At 50.4% G+C, this 26532-nt stretch overlaps 1 protein-coding gene across 2 annotated transcripts in view; it reads right to left on the bottom strand.

Moving 5' to 3' along the window:
- The window catches only part of RAB26 (RAB26, member RAS oncogene family), a 177032-nt gene extending 150913 nt beyond the window's left edge, over window positions 1-26119 (bottom strand). The window contains exons 1-2 of one of the 2 annotated variants that reach the window (XM_067534107.1): window positions 24511-26119; window positions 19379-19489 (exon numbers count right to left, since the gene is read on the bottom strand). In XM_067534107.1, the coding sequence (XP_067390208.1) occupies window positions 19379-19489; window positions 24511-24741 (342 nt within the window). In that variant the 5' untranslated portion in view covers window positions 24742-26119. The remainder of the gene's footprint in view (window positions 1-19378; window positions 19490-24510) is intronic. The other variant, XM_067534106.1, reaches the window with a different exon arrangement.
- Between the last annotated feature and the right edge of the window lie 413 nt (window positions 26120-26532).

The raw sequence follows: 26532 nt of genomic DNA, 5'->3' as shown, positions 1-26532 counted from the left end.
CCCCCAAATTCCCACAATTCTCTGTTCCACCCCACCCCCTGCAGTTTTTCACTCTCTCCACAAGAGACATGGATGCTGCACAGATCAGCAGAGCTCTCCGATCTGGTTCAGAGACGGGACAACTGAGGCATTAGAAGTTGCAGAGCCACAAACAGCCCGCCCTGCAGCCGGGATAGCGAGGAGGGACGGAGGAGATCGACAGCGAATGAAACTGGCCAGCTGCCGCAGATTTCGCTGACTAGTTGCACGTGGAGGACTGGCAGCTCCAGGCCCACGAAACGAGCACCGAATGGTGGGGCCAAATCATGGTGCAAACCTGAGAGCATCAGCTGATCAGCTGTAGAAACTTAAGGACGGGAAAGGCACAGACACGCCAAAATGAGAACCGCTCCAAGAGCACAGAAATGGACGGCCATCACTGAAACAGGCTTCCCAGACGCAGAGCCACTGGTAGGTTTTGGGGGCTAGTGGACATTAGAAGATAAGTAGTAGGGCTCCCTAAAATTTTTCCCATATAAATCTGCATCAAAAAAACCCACAGCTGGGCAAGGACATGGGGGCATTTCTCAAACCCTCGAGCCAGGAGGGGTAGGGACCAGGCTGGATAACTGTAGTAAGGACCACGGGAGGATACATCGCTCGGGGGGAACCGAAAGCCCAAAGAAGGCAGCAGCTGCTCGAGAGAGGTCACCTGGGCTGTATGCTGCCAGCTTCTTTACAGCAATGATCCCCCCCGCTCCCCCCAGGCCCTTGTGGGAAGGTGAAAGAAATGAGGCTGCTCTGCCTAGAAATGCCTGAGCAAAGATCAACCGCCACCTTCCTGAACTGTGCAGTGAAATTGTCCCAGAGGGCCAGCACGCTGCCTGGACCAAGATAAACCAGCACCTCTCCAAGTGGGAGACCCCGGAGGCTGCTGGAGCGAGATGAGCCTGTCCAACCCCCCCCCTCTCCCCACACGCTAACCACACAGCCTTGCTACTCCTTCCTAACTTTCACCACAGTCTGCCAGTGATGTGCTTTGGACCTGAACGCCTTTCCTGCACGCTCGCTTATTGCTTTCCTCGTAGTGTCACATGCTTGCAGGGATTGTTTTCTAATGTGGTTTCGCGGCCGGCAGACGGATGTGCCGTACTTTGAATGCAAGCCACGGCACCGGCAAAAGGACGTATTTGGGAAGGTTTTGGGGCTGCCTTTCCCTGTGGTCTGTCGGTTTTGCCTACCACTCTCAGGGCATGCTGCTAAAATAAACCAGCTACAGTGACACAGAGCTCCTCTGTTCCCTGCCCTTACCTGGGGATGGATGAAGATGAAAGGGGGGCTGAAGCTTCAGGGGTGCTGAGAAGGTAAATGAATGGCATGCATTAATGGGGCCAGCAAATGATACCCACCGGAGTCCCCTTCACATTCCTCTTGGGGTTTGCTCTCTGGGTTTGGCTGGGTCTCAGAGATCCCGACTTTTGCTTGGCCCAGCATCAGCCAAGTCCTCCTCAGCCAGTGGGTCCCAGGTGCCATCCTCCGCGCTCACACCAGCAGGTCAGCGGCGGGGTCCCCACCAGTACGGCAGCGAGCGCCGCATAACAGCAGCAGTTCTGGGGATCAGCACCAGACTTTTTGTTGCCCTCCGGTCACCTTGCCACAGCTCCATCCCCTTTGCCTGGCCTCCTCTCTCGCCCCCATCGCACCCCATCTTCTGCAGCTGCTTCGCAACGTCCGAAGAAACCCCTTCATTGCCACGGGAGAGCCACAGCTGGATCGGCACCGCTCCTTCCCATCACCTTCCTGCACCAGGCAGCAGCATGAGGTGTAGCTGGACCCAGACCCGTACAGGTGTGCTAGCTGGAAGAGGCTTTCCCGAAGCACACGAGTGATTTTACCTGGGGAGCAGGCTCCTGGTCTCGGTGCCGCCTGGGCAGCAGAGTTAGAAAATTCAGCCAGAGCAGGCGCTACATTGTGAGACTGTTGCCGGAGGACTGGTTGTCTCGATACAGGTACTGCCGTGTCCATGGAGGCACTGTGCCAGTAGAACTGTAGCGGTGGACAACTCGTGTCACTCGGGGACCTGGTGTGAATTCACTGGCAACACTGAGCATGGGTGAAATACCATGTGCTCCCGAATCAACCCTTCAGCTAATCAGATGCTCATGTGCAAAGACCAGCCTGCCAATGTTTGGCCTTGTGAGGAGATGTGAGAGCAGCATGGACGAGGATTAATGGGACGGGTCTGGCAGCGGTACCTGAGATAGAGCTGACCCGGAGAAAGACTTGGACGAGGAAATGTTTTCAGTCCCACTTGTCAAGGCTAGCTTCCCTAGGTTCAGCCACAATCAATGCCCTTCTTATCTAAGCAATGCACCCTGTGCCAAAGCAGAATTAAACACACATTTGTAACCACTCTCTCAAATACATATCTACACAGTTGTGCATAATTCTACATGTCTGCACCATGGTGCTGGCGGGAGAAAGGGCGTCCAGATGACATCCCACACAACCTGTTTCCAATGACACTGGAATGATCAAAATTGTCATCAACTGGAGGACCTGGAGGTGGGAGCTGGGGCGGGTGGGGGCACAGAGTCCTCACCGCCCCAGCGCACAAGAGGATACCATTGAAATTACGATTCTGTGGAAGTTTATGAATCAAATGACACCTCCCTGGGCTTTCTATCGCTGACTTGCCCACAGAAGGAGATTTTAGTCGTGTGCTCCCGACTTTGTTAGGAGAATGTAATTTGCTTCTGTTCTGCTCCAGTGGCTCATGAAGAAAGCCTCTCTTAGTTCATGGCAAAGTGCAAGAGCAGAGGAGACGCAGGTTTGTCTGTGGTTTTAAAAGCCTCTCTCTCTAATCCATTGCTCCAACTGTTAAATAAAACAGTGGATTTCAAGGAGGCGGTTGGTCACAATCTCCTTGCGCTCACGTTCCCGAAGGAGGAAAACGCAGATGCTGGAATTCAGGTCTGGTCTGCGCTTCAGATCTATACTGGAGTAATTACATCGCTCAGGGGTGTGGATTTTTCACATCCCTAAGCACTGTCGCTAGACCGACCTAGCCCCCCCCCGTAGACAGCGCTATGTCAGCGGGAGAGCTGCTCCCATCAACACAGCTACTGTCTCTTGGGGAGGTGGATTGACTATGCTGATGGGCGAGCTCTCCCCCACTGGCACGGAGCGTCGTCATGAAATCACCACAGTGGTGCAGCAACACTAATGCAGCTGGCACCGATGCAGCATTTTACGTGTAGACGTGCCCCAGGCAGAGCTGCAGGGCACCAGCAGTTGCTGTGCACTGGGGTAATGCCCTCCAGGCTTCAGTCAGAGTGGAAGAACTGCAAGGTCTCACCTTGAGACAGGTAAGAACACAAACACCTGAAGAGGTGAACTCAGAGACCAGAATGGGGACAGAGGCGCAGCTCACCCCATAACCCTGATGCAGCCCTGGGAGAGAATCAGGTAACAGTCACTGCAGATCCATGCCACCTGCCACTGAAACGTACAAGTTCTGCTCAGTGTGCAGGTTTTATATTAACGGGTGGATCCATGTTTCAGCTGCTCATTCAGCTGCCAGCATCGTCCCTTCCCTTTATCCCAGGTAAATCAAGGCTCTGGCTAGTTGATGCGAGGTCAGTAATCTACTCTGCACGGCCTGTGTGCTTGGAATAAACAGTACCATCTTCCTCGTAACGCTAGTCTCTCTCAGATACAGACATCCAGCCACGCAGCAATCGGCAATTTTGTTGATGAAAGATACTTTATTTGTATTTTTTTAAATCAAACAAACAAAATCATATTAAATACAGCTTCTTTTGGCTCTAGGAAGTAGAAGGGGATGGCGAAAATCAACAGTCTTTGTAGCTCAGAGTTATAAGCAATAGCTTTTATTTATGGTGTACAGCAACAGTTCCCCTGCACTGATTAACTTCTGCACAGCCAAGGCGAAAGCGAAGAGCACCCTCATTATGAATGCAGCTTGCCAGCCCTGAGAAGCCTGCTTAATAGGATTCAGTGTTGTGCATACGGAGAGACATCACAGCTTATAGGTCTCAGAACTACCGACAATGCCCAGGCGCAACAAGACATGCAGGCAGGAGTGTCTCCTGTGCAAACTAGTTAACATTCACAGGACTCTCCACTTTAAAAGCTGGAGAAGAGATCAATTCAACAGAAAGACATTATTATTCAAATGCAATAATCTGTCCTGGGCATATTGAGGCCATGCCAAAAGCCAGGACACAACAGCCAGTCTGACACCCATCAGGCTTTACTAAAGTCATTGCAAAGTCATAAGGCAGCTAAAGCCCCCGGGCTTGGCTGGTCAGGACGCTCTGGGCAGGGTCCTTTCATGGCAGGGAAACGGCACCTCTTTATCCAACAGTTAAAGTCTCTGCTGGAGTTTTATTTGAAAGGAGGTACACGGATTCTTAGGCTGACACAGGAGAGGCTGTCTACAGAAAGCCAATTGGCACCTAAAGCGGTCATGGGTATAGGTGTGGGAATGCCCTCTTTGGAAATCAGAGAAGCGCAGACTGGAACAGCAAGGGGTGCATCTTTTGGGAAAGAAACCAGGCCTGGTGGTCTGAGGACAGGAGTCAGGATCACCAGCATTCAGTTCTGAGTTTGGTGCCGATTCCCCTCTGTATCCCTGAACCATGCACTTCACTGCCCTTCAGCTCTCCCATATGCAAAAGGAGGATCCTATGCAGGGGAATGCCATTCACACAGGGTTTTGAAGTGAAAAGTATTACAACATAGGCCCATACCGGCCACCACAGTGATCTCGGCACAACTACGCTCTCCCACAGAACCAAAGACAACCAGGACACCTCTGGTTTACAAAAGACATTGTAAAAGAATGCAGGGGACAGGCTCCAGTTACAAACCTCAGAAAAACAAGGGCTTCCAAAATGCTCTGTTCCCAGATTCAGCCAGGAGAGCACCATCTTCTTGACTAAGAACACCGATTAATATGGAGAGCATCTCCTCTGCCAACGCAAGCTCGTTAACGCCTCAATCGCAATGCAAGTTCCAAGGAGAAAAGTTGAAAAGAAATGCAGCTTTTTAAAAATGTCCGGTCCCGTTAAGACAAATCTGAACTCGCACAACTTGGCAAATGCATGAGAAAAACCCAAAGGCGTAAGCTTCTGATTAGCACCGAGATTCACACGGAGAATTGAGATAGTTTCTAAGAGCCTCGTGATCCAGGGGCCAGCAGTTCAAAGATCTGTTAAGTGAGATGTTAGTGTTCTTGATTCAGCCACTTCTTAGATGAACGCAGAGGAAAGCTAAATTAGGAAGTTTACATCACGTCCATCAGCTAAAAAGGAATCAACATGGGAATTAACCAGGCCTTGGGTTTTATGCCTTTGGTAGGATGCTATTCCTCCAGCTGGCTGTGAAAACTAAACAGAACTACAGCGAATCATGGAGCTGTAACTTCAAATCAGGGGTTTTGCTGTGTTCTTGTAATTACCCCACAATGCTGCTTCCATAGCATCACGGGTGCAGCATTCCTGCCTCTGATTTACAGCTATGTATTTAAAAAAGTTCTTCTCCGAACTCAAACATCAGGCTTTTTAGAAGAACAATGTCTTCCCCGGCTCAGAATATTAAGTGAACCGCGGAAGCTGCCAGCTTGACAACACTAGAGGTCGGAGTCTGATCTAGACACAGAACAGGTACACACTTGACAAGGGCAAGCCATCCGTGTAAACCAATAGGGGAGTTTGTACATTAATCCAGTCATGAGAGAGCCAGAAACCCAGGAGCTTCTGAGACGTTCAAGGTAACAGGCAAGCCAGAGCTCAGGGGGTGTGCATGGGGAGGGGGAGCACGACCAGGCGTGTACCTCCTTTCACAGCCCTGTGTGTAGCTTCTGAGAGACGGTGGGGTAACAGAACACACACACACACACACACACACACTCTGACAGGAATGGGGAAGAAAGAGCTACAGATAGGTTTTGTGCAGAGAACCATCCTGCTGAGAGCTGAATGGCAACCATCTCTGAATCGAGGAACTCTAAATATTCCCAGACCAGGCTGGAAATCCTGAGAAGAACCCCTTTCTGCAGCTCTGCAGCACCCAACTCCAGAGCGGAAGAATCACAAAGGTAGAGAAATGCCCTAAGCAGGGGAAGAAACGGTCTTCTGCTCTGCAACCCGGGCAAGGAAAGCTGGCGAGATGTGAGCCTAAGGGAGGAGGCTCAAAGTCAATCATTTGCCCTATGTCTGGAGGTTTGGTGTGTGAGCTTTTATGGGAGGAGAACTGGGAGCAAGTTGTTTTGCAAGTTCGGGGGAAATGCGGCTGGAAACCAGGGACATTCTTCCCCCTTCTCGTCTAATTAGAAACAGAACAAATACAGCGGAGCACAGAATTGCTGAAAGGGACGAATCTACAGCTAAAGCCATGCGATTTGGAAGAAGATAATCAGCTGAAAACTCCCCAAACAAAGGAAGGTTTAGACAATGGAAAGCCATGTCAGCATCTGGAGCCACCAGGGTCTCTAGAGGGAAGGGCGGAGTAAGCAGAGGTTTTCTGGAAGTCCGTTACCAACAATTTTGGATGGATCAGGTAAGTATAAGGTCATTAAAAATCAACAGCGAGTACATCCTGAAATCCTATCCAGAGACCAGCAGAGTGCAAAATCCTCCATCAGTGCTTGTTATGCTCCATAATTAAGGAAAGTGTCATTATTGCAAGCAGTGGGAAAAGGGACATTTGAGTTTTAATTAGAGCTGGGTGAAAACTGGAAAAACAACATTAAAAATCCATGCCCAGTCAGTCCAGTCTTTAAATTAATTTGCTTCAATCCTGTTCAGTATCTTCATGTTCTCTTCCTGAGAACATTCCAGTGAACAGTATTTCCAGGCAGGAATGTCAATGGAAGCAGCAGATTTCAAGCCAATATTGCACAGGATGCATAGAGAGTGAAATCCAGCTCCAGGCAAAGCATCAGCACAATGTCCAAGCACAACTTAACGTTCAGATGTGGCTTTAAGTGGTGCAGAGACCTCATGGGAGCTTTCTGCACAGAGGGGAATTTCATCCCGGAATGCAAATGTTATATTCACTCCCTGCAACGATCCACGCTGCAAATCAGAGTCCATGGATCAGGTTAAAACCACCAGAGACCAGAACAGGCAGCTCAGATTTCGAATACTCACAACAATCAAGCTACATGCCAACAACTAACAAAACGTTTGGGGGGTGGGGGGGAACATGACTGGCTCATGGACAATTCACCAACAGAGGGGTGGGAAGAGGTGGGGGGATTGTGGGGAGTGGGGTGACGTGTCAAATAAACAATTAATAAAAAATTATTCAGTTCAGCTCCAATTCAAACACAGATTTTGTTTTGCCTCCACAATTTCCCACCAGTTGTTACAGTGAAAAGAGCCCAGCGTGTGCACATTTTAAAAGCAGGGCTTGGTGTAGGATTTGATGAGCAGAGCCAATAGGTTTTCCCCAAATCCATGATTGTCTCCCTATAGTATTGTTAAGCTGATGGTTGCATGGCCCTGACCTGTCAACCTGCTGGGCTTGCTAGCCACCTTCCATAAACGAGGGAACTATTAAATGCCCCTTTAATTTTTCAGCTGCCACCTGTAGACAAGACTCAGTGCACACGCAGGGGCTGGGGATTGATTTGGTTGCAGCAATGTGTCTAGAAGGCAGAAGTAGCCAGAAAGTTGGTAGAGACCAGCAGAAAGGCAGGAGACAACAGGAGAACTTATTGCATGACTCAGAGAGATTTTGGGGCACAGTGCTGGCTGGAAAGGCAGGCTTCAAAATGCATGCATGGAAACTGCTTCCTGTTTGAATCCTACTGTGTTCAGGGAAACAACTCTGTACCGTCTTTGTAAGCGAACAGGACCGCACCACAGAAATATCTGACTATCACCAATTTCTCCTCCTGGCAGAAACAACTGGCAAGGCTCCTCCACCCCCAATTAGCTAAATGTTTGAGCTAAAAAGAGGAAACAGTAGATTCGACTATGGAAAGAGTTAATTTATTTTAAAGGGAGATCAAAGGAGACTATCAGGATGAACTGGCATAAGAGATAAGAGGCCTTTCCTTTAGAAGGAAACCAAGAAAATAGCATATGAATTTGGACAGATTAATTTCTGTCACTTAATGCAAGTCCATGGCATATATAAAAGTCACTGGGTTTTGTCCTTTCAAACGATCAGGCTAAACATACTTAACCTTGTGCTTTGGATTTGTTTCAGTCGCAGAACTGCCATTTTCAGTAGTGACGGGTAAAGCATCAACGGCTCTGTTTTACTAAGTCCCCGTCCAGACCCAAACACCTTGGTCTGACTACCCCATGATTGCACAGAGCCTTGGGAGACTTCTGGCTCTTCCCCATCTAAAGAGGGAAAGTTACAATCTTTTCTGATGAACTAAAAATGCTCCCATCATAAAATTAGCTCAAAAAGAAAAGATGTTGAAATAATTTCTACCCCCAAAATGAATGGACACATTTTTATGCATTTTTTAAAAAAAATGCAATCCTTGCTACTCCATTTCTACAGTATCACAGCTTGATTTCATGCAATATGTTTAAAGTAAATGGGATATTATTCTCAGAGACTATTATAAAAAAATAAAACCCAGGAAAGGGGCTGTATACATTACAGAAGGATGAAAAATTAATATTCCATTAGAAACTGTGATGCCAGATTAATTTTAAATGGATTTCTATTCATTTAAATTTATTCAGTCCTACATAAACCATTACAATTAGCTTTGCAGAGACCTAATGGTTTGACATTCTTGAAATTAATAGCTGATCCTCTGGCAGGTTGGGACTGAGAGACCCTAGCTCCATAGCACATCCTCTTCGGGAGGAGAGAGATCATGCCTCTCTTTCAGTGTGGCGTTGAAATCAGACGCAAGATAGAGCCTTGGATGCTGCGTGACAAATGTTCCAGGCAGATGCTCAGGTACACGGAGGTACCTGGGACAGATTGCTCATCATTACAGAGAAGCAGTGGGGACTTTAAAGACCATCCCATCCTGTTAGGGAGCAGCTGCTATAGCAGGAGTATAGGTGTGTAGAGCTGCGCATGCCAGAGAGAGACGTAAACAAACGGTTCAGTCATCGTGTCTTATCAAGCAGACACACACAACCCGTCCGATGCCCAGAGAGGACAGGGCTTTCCGATTCAGCATGGGAATGGCACTTGCTTACTGCACTGGCCATGCATCTCTGCTCTCCGGCAGCCGGGGCACTGCTTCAGAGCCGAGCAGTTCTGCAAAGCGGTCCCTTTGCTCTTGGAGCACCAGGCACCACTTCCCCGTGGCACAGAGGCAGCAGTCAGGAGGTGCACAGGCTGGGAAGACAATCGCACAGAGACACCAAGATACGCACGGCCTTGCTTGAACTACCACAGCGTCGGGCACTCGCTTTTCAAAGAGATGGCTAGACGCAGATTCCAAGCTCCCAGTAGAGAGTCGGCTGTGGCCTATTCCCTCTACTGGATGTATTCAGGTCTACTCCAAGATTTGGGCGGTCACGTCACCCACTACGGGCCGGGCTGAAGAATGGACATAAGCCTTAATTGTGCTGGTACCTGAAGGAGGAGATTTCAGTTACACGCCAGCGGGGTATGCCTGTAATTTTGGATCAACGGGTCCCAGACTTTGCTCCCCTTGTATGCAGTTTGGTTGACTGCCATGGTATCTGTATGTACAGGTGTGTCACTCATGGATGATTACGATGCAGAGGTCCCCAGAAAGCGGAGACTCTTAACCATCCCAGGTACCGCAGCTCTCAGATACAACAGCAGGGCTTAACTGCAGCCTTCACAAGGAATTCTCTAGCTCTGAGGGTCTAACCAAACCTTCCTCATTATTTTAAAATAGCTGTCTTGGGGCTGGTTTTCTGGAAGTTAGTGGAGGTTAGCATATAGACCAGTTGGCTCTGCATCATGGAGACACGTGGTTTGTTCCCGACTGCCAATGACCCCTGCTTAGGCTCCAATAAGTCACCTACCCCCTGGTGCCTCAGATTTCCCTATCTGTGCAATGAAAGTGACAGTACGTATCTCACAGGCTGGTTGAGTTTTAGAGCCTCGGCTGAAGCAGCAACATTTTACATTTGCTGCTGAATCTTAGAATACTTTATAGCAGCCTTGCAATGACAGGAAAAATTAATTTCCCTTTTCATTAAACAGCGGCAGCCCAGCATTTGTCAGTATAGATTCCCTTAATTATAGCTTCTTCAAAACAATATACAGTGAATTTTCTTTAGTCAGAAAATGTGATGCCAAATCTCTGGGTTACACAAAGAGCTGTGATGTGACGGTTTTGTTATTAGACAAAACACACATTAAAAACCACATGCACTCATGCAGCAAAAACCTCCCAGCTTATTAAACAAGAGACTCATCTGCACTGTGATGCAAACCATAAGAGGTGTACAATCACACAGTTCTGCAGAGAAGATAGTCTTCTGGCTGCACGTCTCCATGGCCAAAAAATGATTAGCTCTTTTCAAAATCTGTAACAAAATTCCAGGAGCATTACATAGCGTCCTTTGTATTGTATCTCCACATGGCTACTCAAATATATGTAGCATAAGCAGATGGATCTTTTTCAAGACACCATAACAGAGGCTCAATTTAAATGCATACCTCCAATTAAAAACCTAGTAAGAAGCCCAAAAAAGTGCCAACGGGGCTAAACAACAAAGTAAAAGAAGCAGTTAGAGGTAAAAAGGCATCAATAAGTGGAAGTTAAATCCTATTGAGGAAAATAGAAAGGAGCATAAACTCTGGCAAGTGAAGTGTAAAAATACAATTAGGAAGGCCAAAAAAGTTCTGGTCATCCCATCTCCAAAAAGATATATTGGAATTGGAAAAGCTACAGAAGAGGGCAACTAAAATGATCAGGGGTATGGAAAAGGTTCCATATGAGGCGAGATTAATAAGACTGGGACTTTTCAGGTTGGAAGAGAGACAACTAAGGGGGGATATGATAGAGGTCTATAAAATCATGACTGGTGTGCAGAAATTAAATAAGGAAGTGTTATTTACTCCTTCTCATAACATAAGAACTAGGGGTCACCACACGAAATTGATAGGCAGCAGGTTTAAAACAAACAAAGCATTTCTTCACACAACGCACAGTCAACCAGTGGAACTCTTTGCCAGAGGATGTTGTGAAGCCAAGACTATAACAGGGTTCAAAAAAGAACTAGATAAGTTCATGGAGGAAGGATCAATCAATGGCTATTAGCCAGGATGGGCAAGGATGGAAAAAAACATGATCTGAAGTGTCCCTAGCCTCTGTTTGCCAGAAGATGGGAATGGGTGACAGGAGATGGATCACTCAGTGATTACCTGCTCTGTTTAGTCCTTCTGAAGCACCTGGCATTGGCCACTGTTGGAAGACAGGATACTGGGCTAGATGGACCATTGGTCTGATATGACCCAGTATGACCATTCTTATGTTCTTATGCTGGAGAAGTGAATTAACCATCGTTTGATTGTCTACTGGTATAGAAAATTCAGAAGGTGCTCCTATTAATAACTCATATGACTTTAGTATCAAAAGTCAGTGTTTTAGTCATTGCATTGGGTAGTAAAACACGTTATATTTTAAAAATAAAACACCGATCAATTACTTTCAGGAAAACAGAGTCCGTAACTTTAAATATGGTTTTACAAATCCACCTGTAACTCAGCAAATACGTAAAACTCATCCACTGCTCTCTACCTAAAGTCTATTTGCAGGTACCACCACCTCTGGGATTTCCACGGAGGTTTCTAAACCAATCCCTTTATCTCTTATCCTAGTCACTGTACCAGAAAAAGACAAAAACTAAAAAGATACTGTTCAGACACCTGCTTACTAGCAACTTGAAAGGAACATTGATCTCATGGAAACCCTCCAAGCAGAAGCAGAGATCTAAGGAACTACTGAAAAGAATCCTTGGGGGAGGGAGGGAGAAATCAGAAGTTATTAGAGGAAAAGTGCACATTTTCTACAGAATCAATCTAATTGCTCTGTGCTCTGTGCTGTAGCTAGGTATTAAGGACACTGAAAAGCTGACAAGGTATTATTTTTGCCTGGTTTGGATCACAGGCACAGCAAGTACCTAACACTTCTATCTACACTTGGGATAAGATTCTTACAAGTTTTGCCATACTGCCTACCAAAAAAAGAAAGGAAGAAATAGACCGACACAGCAGGAAAGGTGTTCTAGGACATGAACAGATAAAAACAGGTTACTGGTTTATTATAGGGTCACGATCAGTATTCAGTTGGATACATCAATCATCATAGCAATGTGAAAAACAGCTATCACCATAGTGATGCAAAAGGAGTGACAGCATGGTGTGAAAGGTGCTCGATACCCCAAGTCCATACTGTTAGTACAGCTGGTCAAGCAGTAAAACCACCGATTCACAGATAAAGAACCAATTTCAAAATGCTAAGGTTCACAGGGCTATCGGTTGTTCAGGAGACTGCTACATAGTCGGGAAAGTGTTCACAAATCCCAGATCTACAACGTTTAACCCAAATGGCTGAATATTCGAACACGCAGCTCATCTCTCTCATCAGGCTGTTAAAAACAAACAAACAAAACAAACAGTCTCACTCAATCAGGGAGCGGACATAAAACCAGATGAGTCGGGGACCTGATCTCAACCAGAAACGGATTTCAAAACAGTCTAAGAGACCGGAGAACCCTTCTGAATAGCAAATGCCACTGCAGAAATAGGGATCAGTTCAGGAGTGATTGGCTAACCCCTGATAAGCTAAATTCATGACGATTGTTTTTGAAAATGAGAAGTGTGACTCTCCCTCGTTAGCATTCATCTGAAAACATTCCCAGTCCTCACGGCTACATTTCTAATCCTGATGTGCCTGATTTTGTTAGGAAGGGAACAGAAAACGTTAGAGACCACTTCATAAAAATTCTTCAGGTCCATGGTAACAAGTAGATATTTATATTATGGTCGTGCTCAAAGGACCCAGTTGATTTACTTTTAAAACAACCCAAATGGGAAGGCTTCCTTATTCGTGACCCAGATTAATCTAAAAAGTTCCAGTGCACTGATCCTACTGATTCCATGGCTAGTTTATCCAGATGTATTAGCAGCTCAAAGTCACATGCCCAGATTCAGGAAAGCACCTGAATATGTGCTTAGCTTTAAGCACATGATCCACTTCATTGAAGAGAACAGGACCTAAGTACATGTTTAAGAACTTTCTCAACCCAGGGACTTAAAGTAGTACATGTGTAAACATACCCCTGAGGTCTTCAAATTGGTTGTAATTAACCATAGCTAACAAATTTATGTTTTCTCTGTTCTAGTTCAAGTGACATAACATCCTTCAAGTTTAAGAATAAACTCTGCATGAAGTTTAAAAAAAATATATCAAGTAAAACCACAGCCAGCCCCACTTCCAAGAAAACAACTTAGGGGATCTCCGGTGAGGTTATTTTATATTTAATTTACAAGAAATGCATTATTTTAAATATTGATTGCACAAAAAAGCAGACTGGCTCGTCCCCACAGAGCAGTTCTCAGGACAGACGCAGATTAAGCATTGCCGTTTTCTTTTAAACCTACAGTAATTTATAGATGGGCTCAATCTGCAGCTGTGTGTGTGTTGAGAGAGAGAAAACAGGTGTGTGTTTGTTTATGCGTTTGTTTGTTTTTAGGCATTAGATTTTAAATTAAAAGGGAACCGATTTTAATATGCAAATGCTCCACAGCTGGAAAGTTATACTATCTGAAGTCAATTCTCTTTCCCTAGACTTAAGGTTGCATCATGCCTCTTGGAAGGCTAAAAAGAAAGGAAAATATCTCAAGGACACTGTCATGTTCACACAGTATCAGATGAAGTGAATGGTTCAGGGACCGACCATGGGCTACTGAGAGTCTTTCATGCTTGGTCAATGGCTCTGATCCAGCGAAGGTGAGGAAGTGACTGCAGGTTGTTCCTCTGCTGGCCAACGCGGAATGAGCCAGCCTGCAAGTCCCGAACACGGGCTCCCCAGGACAACTGAGTCTCAGCAGAAAAACCAGCCTAGTCACACATTGCACCTCAGGGACCCTTCAAGCTTAGCCTGGACCCCGTGGCACAGATGATGCCATTGGGGTTTTCACGAATCCTGCCCATGCTCTCACCAGGCGGTGGGAAGGAACTCCATGCCCCCCGGGGCCATCAGCCTGGCACGTTCCACCCGAGCTAACTTCATTCAACAGAGCAAACGCAGAGGAAAAACACATGCGGTCCCTCAGGCCAGGGGAGCAAAAAGCATGGTGATCCCCCTCCCCATAGGAAAGACCCAGTGACATGCACCCTTCGGATGGGGCTGTCCTAAAGAAAAAGGAGGTTGTGAAGGGATTCCTGGCCTGCACAGAAGACAGGACCCTCTAACTGCTCCCCGTTGGGGCGTGGCCTTCACCAATTAACACATCTCTTTGTTGGACTGAGTGGGGGCTTTCCTCAAACCAGAAGCGGGGTTCTCTAGGGAGATGCATCTTTACACACAAGAACCCCCAAACCTGAATCCATCCCTGGTCTAATCCCACTGCCATCAACCAAGCTTAACCCCAATTATTTAGCCTTCCTTGTAGCAGAGAGTGGAGCACAGCACCACACGGTCCCTCCTCCGTTCTCACCCCCATAGGGAGGAAGGTTGGTGAAATTGGTGTCGCGTTAGTGGGTTGGGTCTTCAGCTCGTATAAAGAGGCGTAGACCGTTGAAGCCAACTAAAACACGCTGGTTTATTTACACTAGCCGCCCCACTAAGAATCTGTGCCTCACGTCGTTCAAAATCAAGCTTCGAACATCTAAGCCTGCCCCAACTGGGATTTCAAAGGGAAAACCATGGAACGGTCATCGAGTTATCTGGAAATATGACGCAGTCTGGGCTGAGGCTGCTTTCAACACCCAAATGCAGCAAGACGCCAGCAGCATGCACAGAAGGCAGCTGAGTGCAGGTTCTAGCAGGGAAAAACCAAACACCAGCTGTGGCTATAAACCACAACTGGATGAATACTGAAAAATACATTATTTGAATTTAGACAGATGTTTGCAGATAAACACCCATGTATTTGTCCCGACTGGATCTCCATGAATCTATGGATTTATATGTTCCAGAGCCATTCAGCTGAATGATTTTTGACTGTTGTTCACCTCTCTTTCCTTCCCACAGTTCCTTACACGCTTTGGGTCCATCAACGGTACAACCATAGGTGTGATCAGATCATGCAGACATGCCCAACCTAGCTGGCTCGGGGACCACAGGAGCAAAGCCACCCAAGTAATAACTCAGGGCTCCTGGCATGTTTGTACAGTGCGGGTTGAAGCCCATACTGCCACAGCTTCGCTGCCCTGGTAGCCGAACTAGCTAGATTAAAACTAGTTTGAGTACGTCTAGGCAGACTGTAGTGACTCCCTGAAACATAGCCATACCCCTACGCCCTGCTTTGCTGAATGCCACGGTGGCGACAGAGCGCAGCTGGTGAAAAAGTATCCGATTTTTTTTTTTTTTAAAAAAAGGGACAATTTTTCAAAAATTCAACAACAAAAAGATGTGGAAGGGGAATTTAGACACTCCCCCTCCACCCCCATTCTTCTCTCCTACCCCACCCCCATTTTTGTCCAGCTATTGACGGGGTTGACAATTTTCAGAACGGGAAGGGTGCTTCTAGTTTTGAAACTTCTAGAATTTAAAACCAAAAAGCAGCTCAGTTGATGTCTGACCAGGTTCAAGAAACCAAAAGAATCAATGCAACATATCGCTCTTTTATCTGCAACTACTGCATGGTTTTACGGCCCAGCCTTTGTGTTTGGGAACATCGCCACCTCTCCCAATCATGGTCCGTTTCCTACATCTGCAGACCCCTGTTCAGTCATCCTCCATCCAGAGGCACTGGAAGTAGGGGTGCAGCGGATGTACAGGGCCCCTCCAGGGTTTGCGATGTGCATGGAGTCAGACTCTACGAAACGGTTACCCCTTCGCATTTACTCCCTCAGAAAAAGCTGTTTTCATGGCCTTGTATTCTCCTCTCTCTGAACCGCTGTCCCTTTAATAGAACATGAAAGGATATAAACAGGTTGTTTTGGAGACAGGAAGGGGTCCTGATGTCAAGAAGGTTGCAGTCCTGGGGGCTGCCCCGAGAAATGGCAGCACAAATCTCTGACGCCGAAGAGAATTACTCACCTCTTGGGGCTGGAAGCGCATCCAGCCAAAGAAAGCTTGGTCCCAGCTCACCAGCAGCACGAGGTGGTCACCCCGATAGAACAAACCCCTTCACCGCAGAGTATCTTCATAGCACACAATTGCCACTTAAAAACACGGGGTGTTTGGAACAAATCTGTTACCACCTGTCCTAGCTGCAACTAGAAATCACCTACAGAAGGCCAAAGGCTGAGCTCCCTTGCTCCTAGAAACGGCCACACCCAGGTAAAAGCAGACACACAAAGGCGTGGGGGCGTTGTTTGACGCCTGTGCTATGGCTGCCCACAGTTTAAACTGTTGGGCAGACAAGCAGCGGACTCCAGCCTGGGGGGCTGTCACCAGCACTAAATGACTGTGTTCAAAGAAACCTCATCTCTGGCGGCCTGTTCGGAAAGTGAGGCCTGGGCAGTGGCACGTTCAAAGGCCCCGGGAAATGTAGCCACAAGCCTGAATGACGCCGCGTGCCCCGAGTGTCAGTTCTCAGTCCCGAGCGTGAAGAACGCGGCTGGCGTGTGTCACACCAACGCACCAGGGAGCAAAGGGGCTCAGCGTGCACGTGGGGAATGCGCCAACCAGCTGCAATGGTGCAGGCTCCTCCCCTGAACGGCGGGGTCCCCGGTGCTGTGAAACGCTGAGAGAACCTGGGAAAGGTGCAGCTCCGCAGCAGGAGGCTCAGGGGCTGCCATGAGCGACGACACAGGAGCTGCTGCAACATGCTCTCCAGCGCCCCACACCGACTACCCGCCTGCCATCAGCTGTTCTCTTGATTTGCTGGGCTCCTGTTTATTCTGTTTGACAGTCAGGTAAACCCTGTGTCGGACGCTAATGGGGGAGATGAATCCATTTTGCATCCTCGTTATTCAGGTTTAAATCCAGGCTCTGACGACAGGACGGGTTTGGAATACTGATTGGCTCAGGGAGGGGATCTTTAGTGGAGCTGCTCACACAGCAGGGCTGTTTACAGGCTCCAGGAGTGGGGCTGCAGCAGCAGAGTGAAGTGTGCTCCTGCCAGGTGTACCGCGGATTACTAAGCGAAAGCTCTTCCCGAGGAGGGCTCCTTCCCCAACCCCTCCGGAGGGTCCGCACAATTATTCACCCTCCCACGAGCGATGACAAGATACAAGATTCCCTCCAGCCTTGAAAAAGTCTTTATTGGTGCTGAACGGCTCCTGTCGTCTGAAGCTTTGCTACCCCTGATATGACAACATGCCTTTTTCCATGCGAGGGCCCCAGAGCCTCCCTTCACCTCCACCTAGCAGGATCCAGCTGGGATTCCCCTCCCCTTTAGCAACATGGGAACCCCCAATTTCGAACCCAAGGGATACCCTCTATCCTGTAACATCTTCGAGAGATGACGGGTTCCTAAGCAATATACAGTATTTAATATTGACATAGCACTTCTCATCCCAAGGGATTCCAATATGCAGTACATACACACACCTTACAAATGCAAGCACCTCTGGGAAGAACCGTAGCAGCCACGTAAACGGACAGTCAGGTCTAAAAATACTAATATGTTTAAAAGAATGGAATCTCCTCCCCCTGCTTCTCACACCACCTTAGATAACTAAACCTGAAAGAATATGAGACGTCTAATTGACTGTACACTCTTTATGCTGCCTCTCCACGTTTTGCATTTTTCAGCTCAGACAAAGAAAAATAGACTGGACAGTCACAGTCAGCTTCCACTGATTAATACTGCCACTCACTAGGATGATGCCGCAAAGTTTTGGTTGCAAACGCTGCAAGGGAATTTTTTGTTTCCATATAAGTGGGTCGGGTTTTTTTTAAATACCAATAGAAATAATTTGATTGGCCTTCAGTTTTTCTTTTTTTTTTAAAAAAAAGCTTATAATATACAACTTAAATCTGGGGACAAATTTCACTTATCAGTGTCCACTGAAGAGCACATAGCAACGCTCCAGGAAGTCAAGGATGCTGTATTAAATTAAAACAACAGGAGGAACGCAGGCACAGCTGGTCTTGGATAACTACAATCTATCCAAAATCTGTGAATGAAAGATGCCACGTGGACCTTTAATAACCATGTGTGATGAGGACCTCTGTTTCAGGTCTTTTACGAAGACAATACTTAGAAGTACCTGGGGTGCCCAGCACCGTGCTAGGACCCAGGGTCATCAGGCTTGAAAGGACAGGCAACCCAAGTCAGTGACATTACTTCTGGTGGTGCCCTGGTCTGCTTGGCTGGTGGGTTCCCATGTCCCAGGCCTGACTCTACTTTGCTTTTCAAAGTGGTGTGGCTGCTGCAGGCAACATGCACCATAATGCAAACCAAACAAACACTTTCAGATGCTGCCACTTGCATTTCAGGTAGCCCTTCCCACAGCTCAGGGACTGATGCACTGCACATAAACCATGCATCCCTTAAAAGGAAGGGCAGGGCCCTCCGGCAGACTCTGAAAAAGAACAGTGGGCAGTGTGGATATTAAACCAAAGATTAACCTCAGCCGGGGTTCTCCTGTGTTCCCAGTCAGCGCTGAATTTGTAATGAAAGAGGTGCTGGGACTCAAGCCATTTTCTTACATTCACAACTGACGCAGGAAGCGACGCCAGGGCTATGAACTGTCAAGCACAGAGGTGCCAGGGCTCAGCCCTAGCACAAATTAAGCACTGTTCCCATTGCTAACACTGAAGATCTGTCTCTGAATGAAGCTTTCTCCCACCCACTGAGGTTCTCAACCGATGCTAGGCCCTGCAGGGAGGTCATATGCCTGTGATTATGGCACCACAATACAGAGGCGTCAAAGCAGCATCTTAAAAGAAAATACGAAGGCTCTGCTTCTCCGAATCACAATTCCCAGACTCTAACTAGCGTATGGCAGTAGAAGAACTGTTTTCCCACACCCTTAGATGGCAACACACAACGTGTGGGTGCTCCACTAGAACAGATCAATAAAGCGAGGGCTGTGCAAAGCACACGTGTGTAACCCGGACGGCACTGTAGCAGTAGCCGTGGGGGAAATGTGTTGGTGATTTTAAAGCGGCAAGTGAAATATTGTTATTCCTAGGACGTAATAATTGTCACCACCCTGTCAAATCCTGCAGCCGGACAACTCGGAGGCTGGCATTTGCCTCTCCCAGAAGAACTGGATGCAGGAAGGGGAAAACCACTGTAAAGCAATGTTGTACAAAGCTGTTCAACAGCAGCTTACCCTGAAGTCAATTCCAACCGTCGAAATGAAGCTGCCAGCCAGGAAAGCGCCATCTTTAAACCGCACCAGCAGACAGGTTTTGCCAACCCCAGAGTCACCGACCAACATCACCTACGACAAAGAAACGAGCGCAATGCAAGTTAGACATTACTTGAAAGAGAACGAAGGTTTTCCTTAAAGGAAACATAACTACAGAAATTGGTTCCAATACCTGAAGGTAACGGGATCACTCATGCACTCAAAATTGAGCACACACCTAAGTGTTTGCAGGCTTGGGGCTACAGTTAGAGTCCAATTTACTCAAGTCCAAGAGCAGGAACATGTTTTCTCCTTTTAAAAAATGATTAAAATGAATTACTCGTCGGAGATCGAAAAGACACCCTCTTGGTGTCGGACTTTGACCAAAGACAGAAAGTCCCCAGTACAGGTTGAAGATATCGGTGTCTGAATGAATCTTTCTCCCACCCACTGAGGTTTTCATCTCATGCTAGACCCTGCAGTGAGGTCATATGCTTGTAATCATGACATCACAATACACATACATCAAAGCAGCATCTTAAAACATGAAAGTTCTGCTTCTCCTAATCACAATTCCCAGGGTCTAACCAGCATATGGCAATAGAAGCTCCATTTTCCCACATCCTTAGATGGCAATACATGACATTCGGATGCTCCGCTGGAACAGATTGCTACATCATCCATGAACCTGCCTTGCAATAGCCGAATGCTGCTGTTCGCATGACAGATAACTTTAGGACCCTGGCACAAGACAGTATGTTACAGGCCTCTAATCACTTGGATTATAGAGAGGTGCTTTGAGCTTCTCTCCTCCCTGTCTCATAACACAAAAACAAGGGGACATTCAATGAAACTGAAAGGTGGCAAATACCAAACGGATAAGAGTGACTCTTTTTTCCTACACAACATGTAATTAGACTGTGGAACTCATTGCCACAGGATGCTGGTAAGGTCAAGAATTCAGCAAGATTCCAAAAGGGACTGGCGATTTATAAAGATAACAAGCATATCGGTAGTTTGATGAGATAATCCTTCCAAAATGTGTGTTAGCAACATTCAACCTCCTAGTTCAGGGCTGAAGCCAATCTCTAACTTTGAGAGACCCCTAATGGAGGGCAGATTATCCCACATCTGCTACTGTGCGGTTCTTGCACCTTCCTCTTAGCCTCTGGCACTGGCCGCTCTTGGAGGCAGGGTGGTGGGGTAGATGGATCCACTATGGCAATGCCCATTCTATGAATGTCACTGGGACTGCAGGAGGAACCAGGGTAACAGAAGTTGGCCCTTAGTTATTCAGGCTGTAATAAATGTATGTTATTTAACCAGACATACCACACAACCCAGCAATATTCACACACACACACACACACACACACACACACACACCCTCAGTAGAGCCCTAGGACACCCGTACGAAGCACAGCCAGTATGTACAATTAGGAGATATTTTCCTCAATCCTAGATGCTAACACCATTACCAGGAGCATGTGCAGAAGTCAGTAACTGGGCCCGAAAGCTTCTGACGATCTGGGCCACATCTCCGTTTTACAGATGGGGACGCGCTAAATCGCACTCGGGTCTCATCCAAAGCCCACTGAAGTCAACAGATTAAACTTGATTTCAACGGCCTTTGGATCTGGCTCCAAGTAGCTGACTGAGATCAGTCAGTGAGGACAGATGGGATGAGAAACCAGAGGTGCAATTCCAGTGGCAAAACGCCCATTGACTTCACGAGGGCCAGGATTTCGTCACGGAAGCTTTGTGCCGGAGTAGCAGCCCATCCGCCACCCTGCTCTTATTATTGAGTGTGCAAAATCGTAACAGTACCAAAACACAGTATGTCCATAAACTGATCCATGTGGGCTCACCCCAATGTGATACGTATCAGAACCTGAAAAATGGCGCTCGGCAGGCACCAGACGGCTTCCTTTACAAAGATTTGCTTTCCGCAAATTAGTCTCACTTGGTGTCGTGTAATAAACCATCTTCTCTCTCCGTCTAAGACAGCTGCTTGCCTAGCAGGAAGGAGTTCTGTACTAGATCTCGGACAAAAGGGATGGTTCCAAGTTTCTTTCTCAACTCCAGACTGGGAATTCTGAGTCTGCCCAAGGGCAGGAACTTTAGTGGTCTCAGCAGAGTTCATAATGGGCTGTTATTCCCAGGACAAGCACGTCTCACTCGCACCAGTCCCACTCAGTCACTGGGAACAGTTACAATCTGTGTAGGTTCACAGACACTGAACCTAGAGCAAGTCACTTGGATTTTGACAGAGGCCCCCAAGTTTCTCATCATCTTGAGCAGCTGCCCCATCCCAGGAGGAGTCAGATTCTGATCTCCTGGTCTGTGCTGGCAGCACTCTATTGACCTGAAGTCAGCCCAGAGGTACACTAGTGTATTAAAGATCAGAACGTAGCCTCTGTACGTAGCAAGGATCTCTGGCGAGGACTAGAGCTCTCCAGTGGCTGAGGACAACAGCCTTACAAATCAGCTCTTTACGGCTGCGGGGCCATTCATCTCTGTCACTTGTTCAAAAACAAAACCAGCCCAGGCTCAGTCAGAGGTTGGTATCCCCCCCGGCAGCTCATTGGCGTATCTGAAACATCCTGGTGTTTTCACTCCAGCTCCTAACGGAACCGATGTCCCAGCCAGCTAGAGAGGATCCTTGCAAGCCAGAACAGTTCTGGGGTAGAGAAGCTGCTGCCTACACGGTACCTTTCAGAACTGTTCAGGTGCCAGGACTGGGGACGTTTCAGAAGCACTGAGCAACTCACTCCTTCCAAAGGCAATGATCTATCAGGACACACTGGATGCTGGATGTCACTGGGTTAAAGGCCAGGCTCAAAGCAAGCAGGGTCACGGGGAATTACAGATTCGGGCAAAACAAAAACCTAAGACAGACAGAACAAGCTGTCCAAGTCCTCAGAAAAAAAATAAAAGGTACAAACTAATGAAATTCCATCACCAGCAGGCAGAATCAGCACATTGCAGCTGGTTAGAGGAACATTGTCACGTTGGTTTAGAAGCCAGGTTTAGATACTGTTAATGGGGAACCAGAGGGTTGCAATACCTAATGGGAACAGAAAGCTTTGCATTCTAAAAAGTCAGTAGAAAAGAGGGGAGGGAATCGGCAAGGGGGGTGGAAAGGGATTTGCATTTAAACCATCCCCTGAATCGCAGACACTTGTGCCCGAGTGTGAGAATCAGAGAGGGAAACCGTCCAGTCTAATTTCACTGCTGCAGCCCAGTCAGAAATAATCAGCACCAGTGTTGAAGAGTCAGACTAGAGATGAGGATATTTGAGGCCAGATTATCTGAGCAGTGACCTTTCAGGTACGTTTTCCAGAGAACGTCTCTCCCACAAGCACAAGAGGAAAGGCATCTGGAGTAACAGTGTGTGTTTGGTTCTGTCTTTATACAGCGCCTAGCACAGCGGGCCCAATGTCCATGACTGGGACAGGAGCACCACTGCAACGCACATAATAACTATCACTCCCAGAACTCCAGAGGCAAAGGAAGCGCAACTTCACACGAGACAGACTTTATACAGTGCCACTAAAAGCTACAAAGACCAGATCTCAAAGGGTAACACTGTCCCCCTGAATGCCCATGCTCCTCTTGGCACATCATTGACTGTGCGTCTGGTCACCAGTCTGTTAAGACATTAACATCTTCAGCCATGTCTTTGCAACCACATTTTCCCACTGGGTGGACTGGGGCAATGGGGGTGGCGGGGCAGGGGAGGTGGCAGAAGAATGGGATCTAGTAGGGTACCACAGCCAGAGAAAGGGACGACAGGCTCATTACCTGGCTGCGCCAGGAGGCGGGTTGCTGGATCCACTAGAACAGATGCCCAGGGTGAAATAAAGCCTAGGTGGGAAAACAAACCACAATCTCTGCCCTGAAGGGTTTACACAGCCCGTGTTCTGCACAGGCTCCGCTAACCTTTCCTGGAGACTTGTGGCAGGACAGGGGCAAGCTGCTGCCGGGGGAGACGTTTGGTCTGAAGGGGTAAAACATGAAGATCCGCCCCTGCCCTGTCATCTCCACGACCTCCCTTTTCCTCCCGGCGACCCAGGCAAACCCCACCGCGGCGGCTCAGGCGCCCAGCTCCACGGCGGTCTGATCCGTGCTCCCAGCTCCACCCGGCCAAGCGAGTAACGCTGCGGGCTCGGAGGAGGGCTGAGTCCCGGCCTCGCTTTCCCCTACCCGCACCCACCCCGCATCCGCCTGTCGGAGAGCAAAGTTTGCGCGGAGACTCCCGGCTGGGGAGGGCCAGGGCAGCGGCTGACGCAGCGGCAAGAGAGACCAGCTCGTTCTGCCTGGCGAGCGGGGACTCTCTGGAGCGGTTCATTTAAAGCGTGCACAAGCCGGGTGTCCCCCCAGTCCCTCCTGGAGATGGTTCCCCCAAACGCTAGCGCCCTCCCGCCCCCGCTGCTCCACAACCGCAGCCCGATTCGCCACCCTGACCCTCTGCGACCGACTCCCAGCCCGGCCCTGCGTGCCCGATGTCTGGGCTAAGACCCCGCTTTCCCGGCGCAGGACTCTCCCCCCGAGGCTGTGCGCCCCGGCCCCTGGCTGCCGCCTGTGCCTGACCCCCAGCTCCCCTCTCCTGAGTCTGGGGCTGCAGGCTCATTCCCCGAGCCCATGCCGGGTCTCTGCGCCCTACAAGGTGCAGACACCGCCCCCCCTTCAAACTTGGGGGCCGGCCGGCCTAGGGCTCTCCTCGGGGGCCCTCGCTCTCCAAGGGCAAACTCTCCCCTCCACCCACCCCGCCCTGGGGTCCTCCAACCCCTCGGGTCTGAGACCCCTCCCCCCGCACGGCGCCCAAAGTCCCCCTTTGCGTCTGGAATCAGGGCGCGCCGGCAGGCACCCCCCGAGCCCCAGCAGCGGGGCCGTGCGCCCCAGTCCCAGTCCGGTCCGTGCGCCCTTCCCAGCGCCCTGGCCCCCAGTGCGTCCCGACCCGCCTCCCGGCGCCCCAGACTCCCCAGTCCCGGCGCGGTCCGTGCGCCCTGGCCCCGTGCGCCCCAGTCCCGGCCCGTGCGCCCTTTCCCCTCCCGGGCTCCCCAGTGCCGGCGCGGTCGGTCGGTCCGTGCGCCCCGGGCCCCTCTCCTCACCTTGAAGGCGACGTCGTAGAACTCGCCGCTGCTGCTCAGCGAGGGCCGGCCGGGCAGCACCACGCCGTTGAGGGGCAGCTCGGGGCTGGGGCGGCGGCTGCCGCTGCCCCCCTTGGCTCTGGCCGCCGGCCCGTTGCCCGCGGCGGGGGGCAGCGCGGAGGCGGGCGGGGAGCCGCCGCTGCTGCTGCCGCCGCTCCCCGCTTTGCTCTTGAGGGTCTTTTTCCTGGACATGCCGGTGGCGGCGGCTCGCTCCCGGAGCCGGCTCGGGTGCGCTGGGGCGGCGCCTTCAGCTGGCAGCCGGGGCCAGGCACCTGCAGGGCGGCGGGCGCGGGCGCAGCATCCCGGCGCGGGCACCTCCACGCCGTGCGCCGGCCGCTCCGCTCTGCTCCCTACCCCGGCGGCGGGCTGCCTCCCCTGCCGCGGACGGGCAGCTCCGGCAGCCACTGGGAGCGCCCGAGCCCGGCCCGGCAGCCAATGGCAGCAGCGCAGGGGGGCGGGCCCCAGCCCGGGGGCTCCAGCTGCCTGCAATCCGCCCCCCCGGGGTGGGAAGACGCGGGGCTGCCGCCGCCCGGAGCACCGGGCTGGGGCTGGGGCTGGGGCTGCTCCCTTCCCCCAGCTCCCGTGCACGGGGCCGGCCTGTCCGCCGGGCGCAGAAAGTTCCTGCTCGCCTCACTGTGTTTGTTGCCCCTCGGAGAGGGAAAAGGCGCCCGGGAACGGAGACCCCCGGGCTGGGGTGTCCGTCCGTCCGTCCCAGCGCCGCGCAGGCTGTGTTTGCACAACCCACCCACCCAGAGCGCCGCGCAGGCTGCATTTGCGCGCGCATCTTGCCCGGCGAGCTGTGCGCGCACCCCCTCCATGAACTCCCCCAGCCCGGGGAGCAGAGCAGGGTGCCCCCCCGAAAACAATGCATGGGGCATGACTCCCTCCCGCCCCACACTGATTTACACCCTCCCCAGGAGAGCAACACCGGCTGCCTTCAATCCCCGCCCGGCAGTGCGGGGTGCAGGGAGCACCCACCCCAACGCGCACAGGCGCTTTCGTGAACAAACCAGCCCGAGGGAACCATCGAGTCCTAGCTCCTGCCTCTCCCGAGCTAACCCAGGCTGAGCGAAGGGCACATGAGCTGGGGGGGTCTGGAGACCCGGGGGGGCGGGGACGGGCCCTGGAGAGTCGCTCGAGCAGGAGGCGGGTTTGGGCAGGGGACGGTCTCCCCAGGGCGTTTGTTCCAGGGCGACACTGCGCCAGGCGAAGGGAGCGGGCCGTGCGCGGCGGTCGATGCCGGATTCAAACCGGATCGGCCGTCGGGGGGGCAATGGCCATGCGGTCCCCAGCCTGGCCGGAGCTCCGTGTGGCGCCACCTGTCCGCCTGCGCTGGGGGGTTTAGGCGCCCCGGTCAGCCGCCGGCCTGGAGCCCGCTCTGGGATTCAGGGAGCCCTTCTGCACTTCGCTCCCTGCGGGCAGCTGAGGACCCAGCGCGGCCGGGGTGCAAACGGGGAAGGGATTAAGAAATGTCCCACAGCAGGAGGGAGTTGGGGCTCGCGGGGCATCGGCGCTGTGCAGACACGAAACGATCTCCGGCTGCGGGCGGGCGGGCGGGCAGGCAGCGATTGCTCCGGGGACGCCAAGGACGCGCGGTGCCTTTCCAGCTGGGAACCTGCCTTCTTCCAACGCCCGGGTACCTGCGACCCTTCGCGGCTCTCGCTCCCGCCTGGTGACCCTGCGGCGGCCCTGTCAGCTGGAGAACGCGAGAGAGTCCCCGCTGAAGTCAGCGCTGGCAGCTCGGATGCCCTGAGTCCAGCGAAACTGGCAGAGGAGGTTGGAGCTCGCCAGTCACACCGGCATCGGCAGCAGGCAGCCAGTTGCTCCGGGGACAGGGCGGGTGGACACACAGGGATGGTGCAAACAAAGAAGAGAGCCTCCATTAGCGCAGGGGCAGGCCGCGGGGGCTGTCTGCTCACATGCAACAAGGAAGGACAGGTGCGCCGGGCATTATTGCATCCTGCGAAGTGCTGAACACGGATC

This window comes from Emydura macquarii, unplaced genomic scaffold (genome assembly GCF_026122565.2).
Source record: "Emydura macquarii macquarii isolate MOO-44397 ecotype Brisbane River unplaced genomic scaffold, CSIRO-AGI_Emac_v2 contig_3390, whole genome shotgun sequence".
In the NCBI taxonomy this organism is placed as follows: domain Eukaryota; kingdom Metazoa; phylum Chordata; order Testudines; family Chelidae; genus Emydura; species Emydura macquarii.
This window is presented reverse-complemented; position numbering and strand designations above follow the sequence as displayed.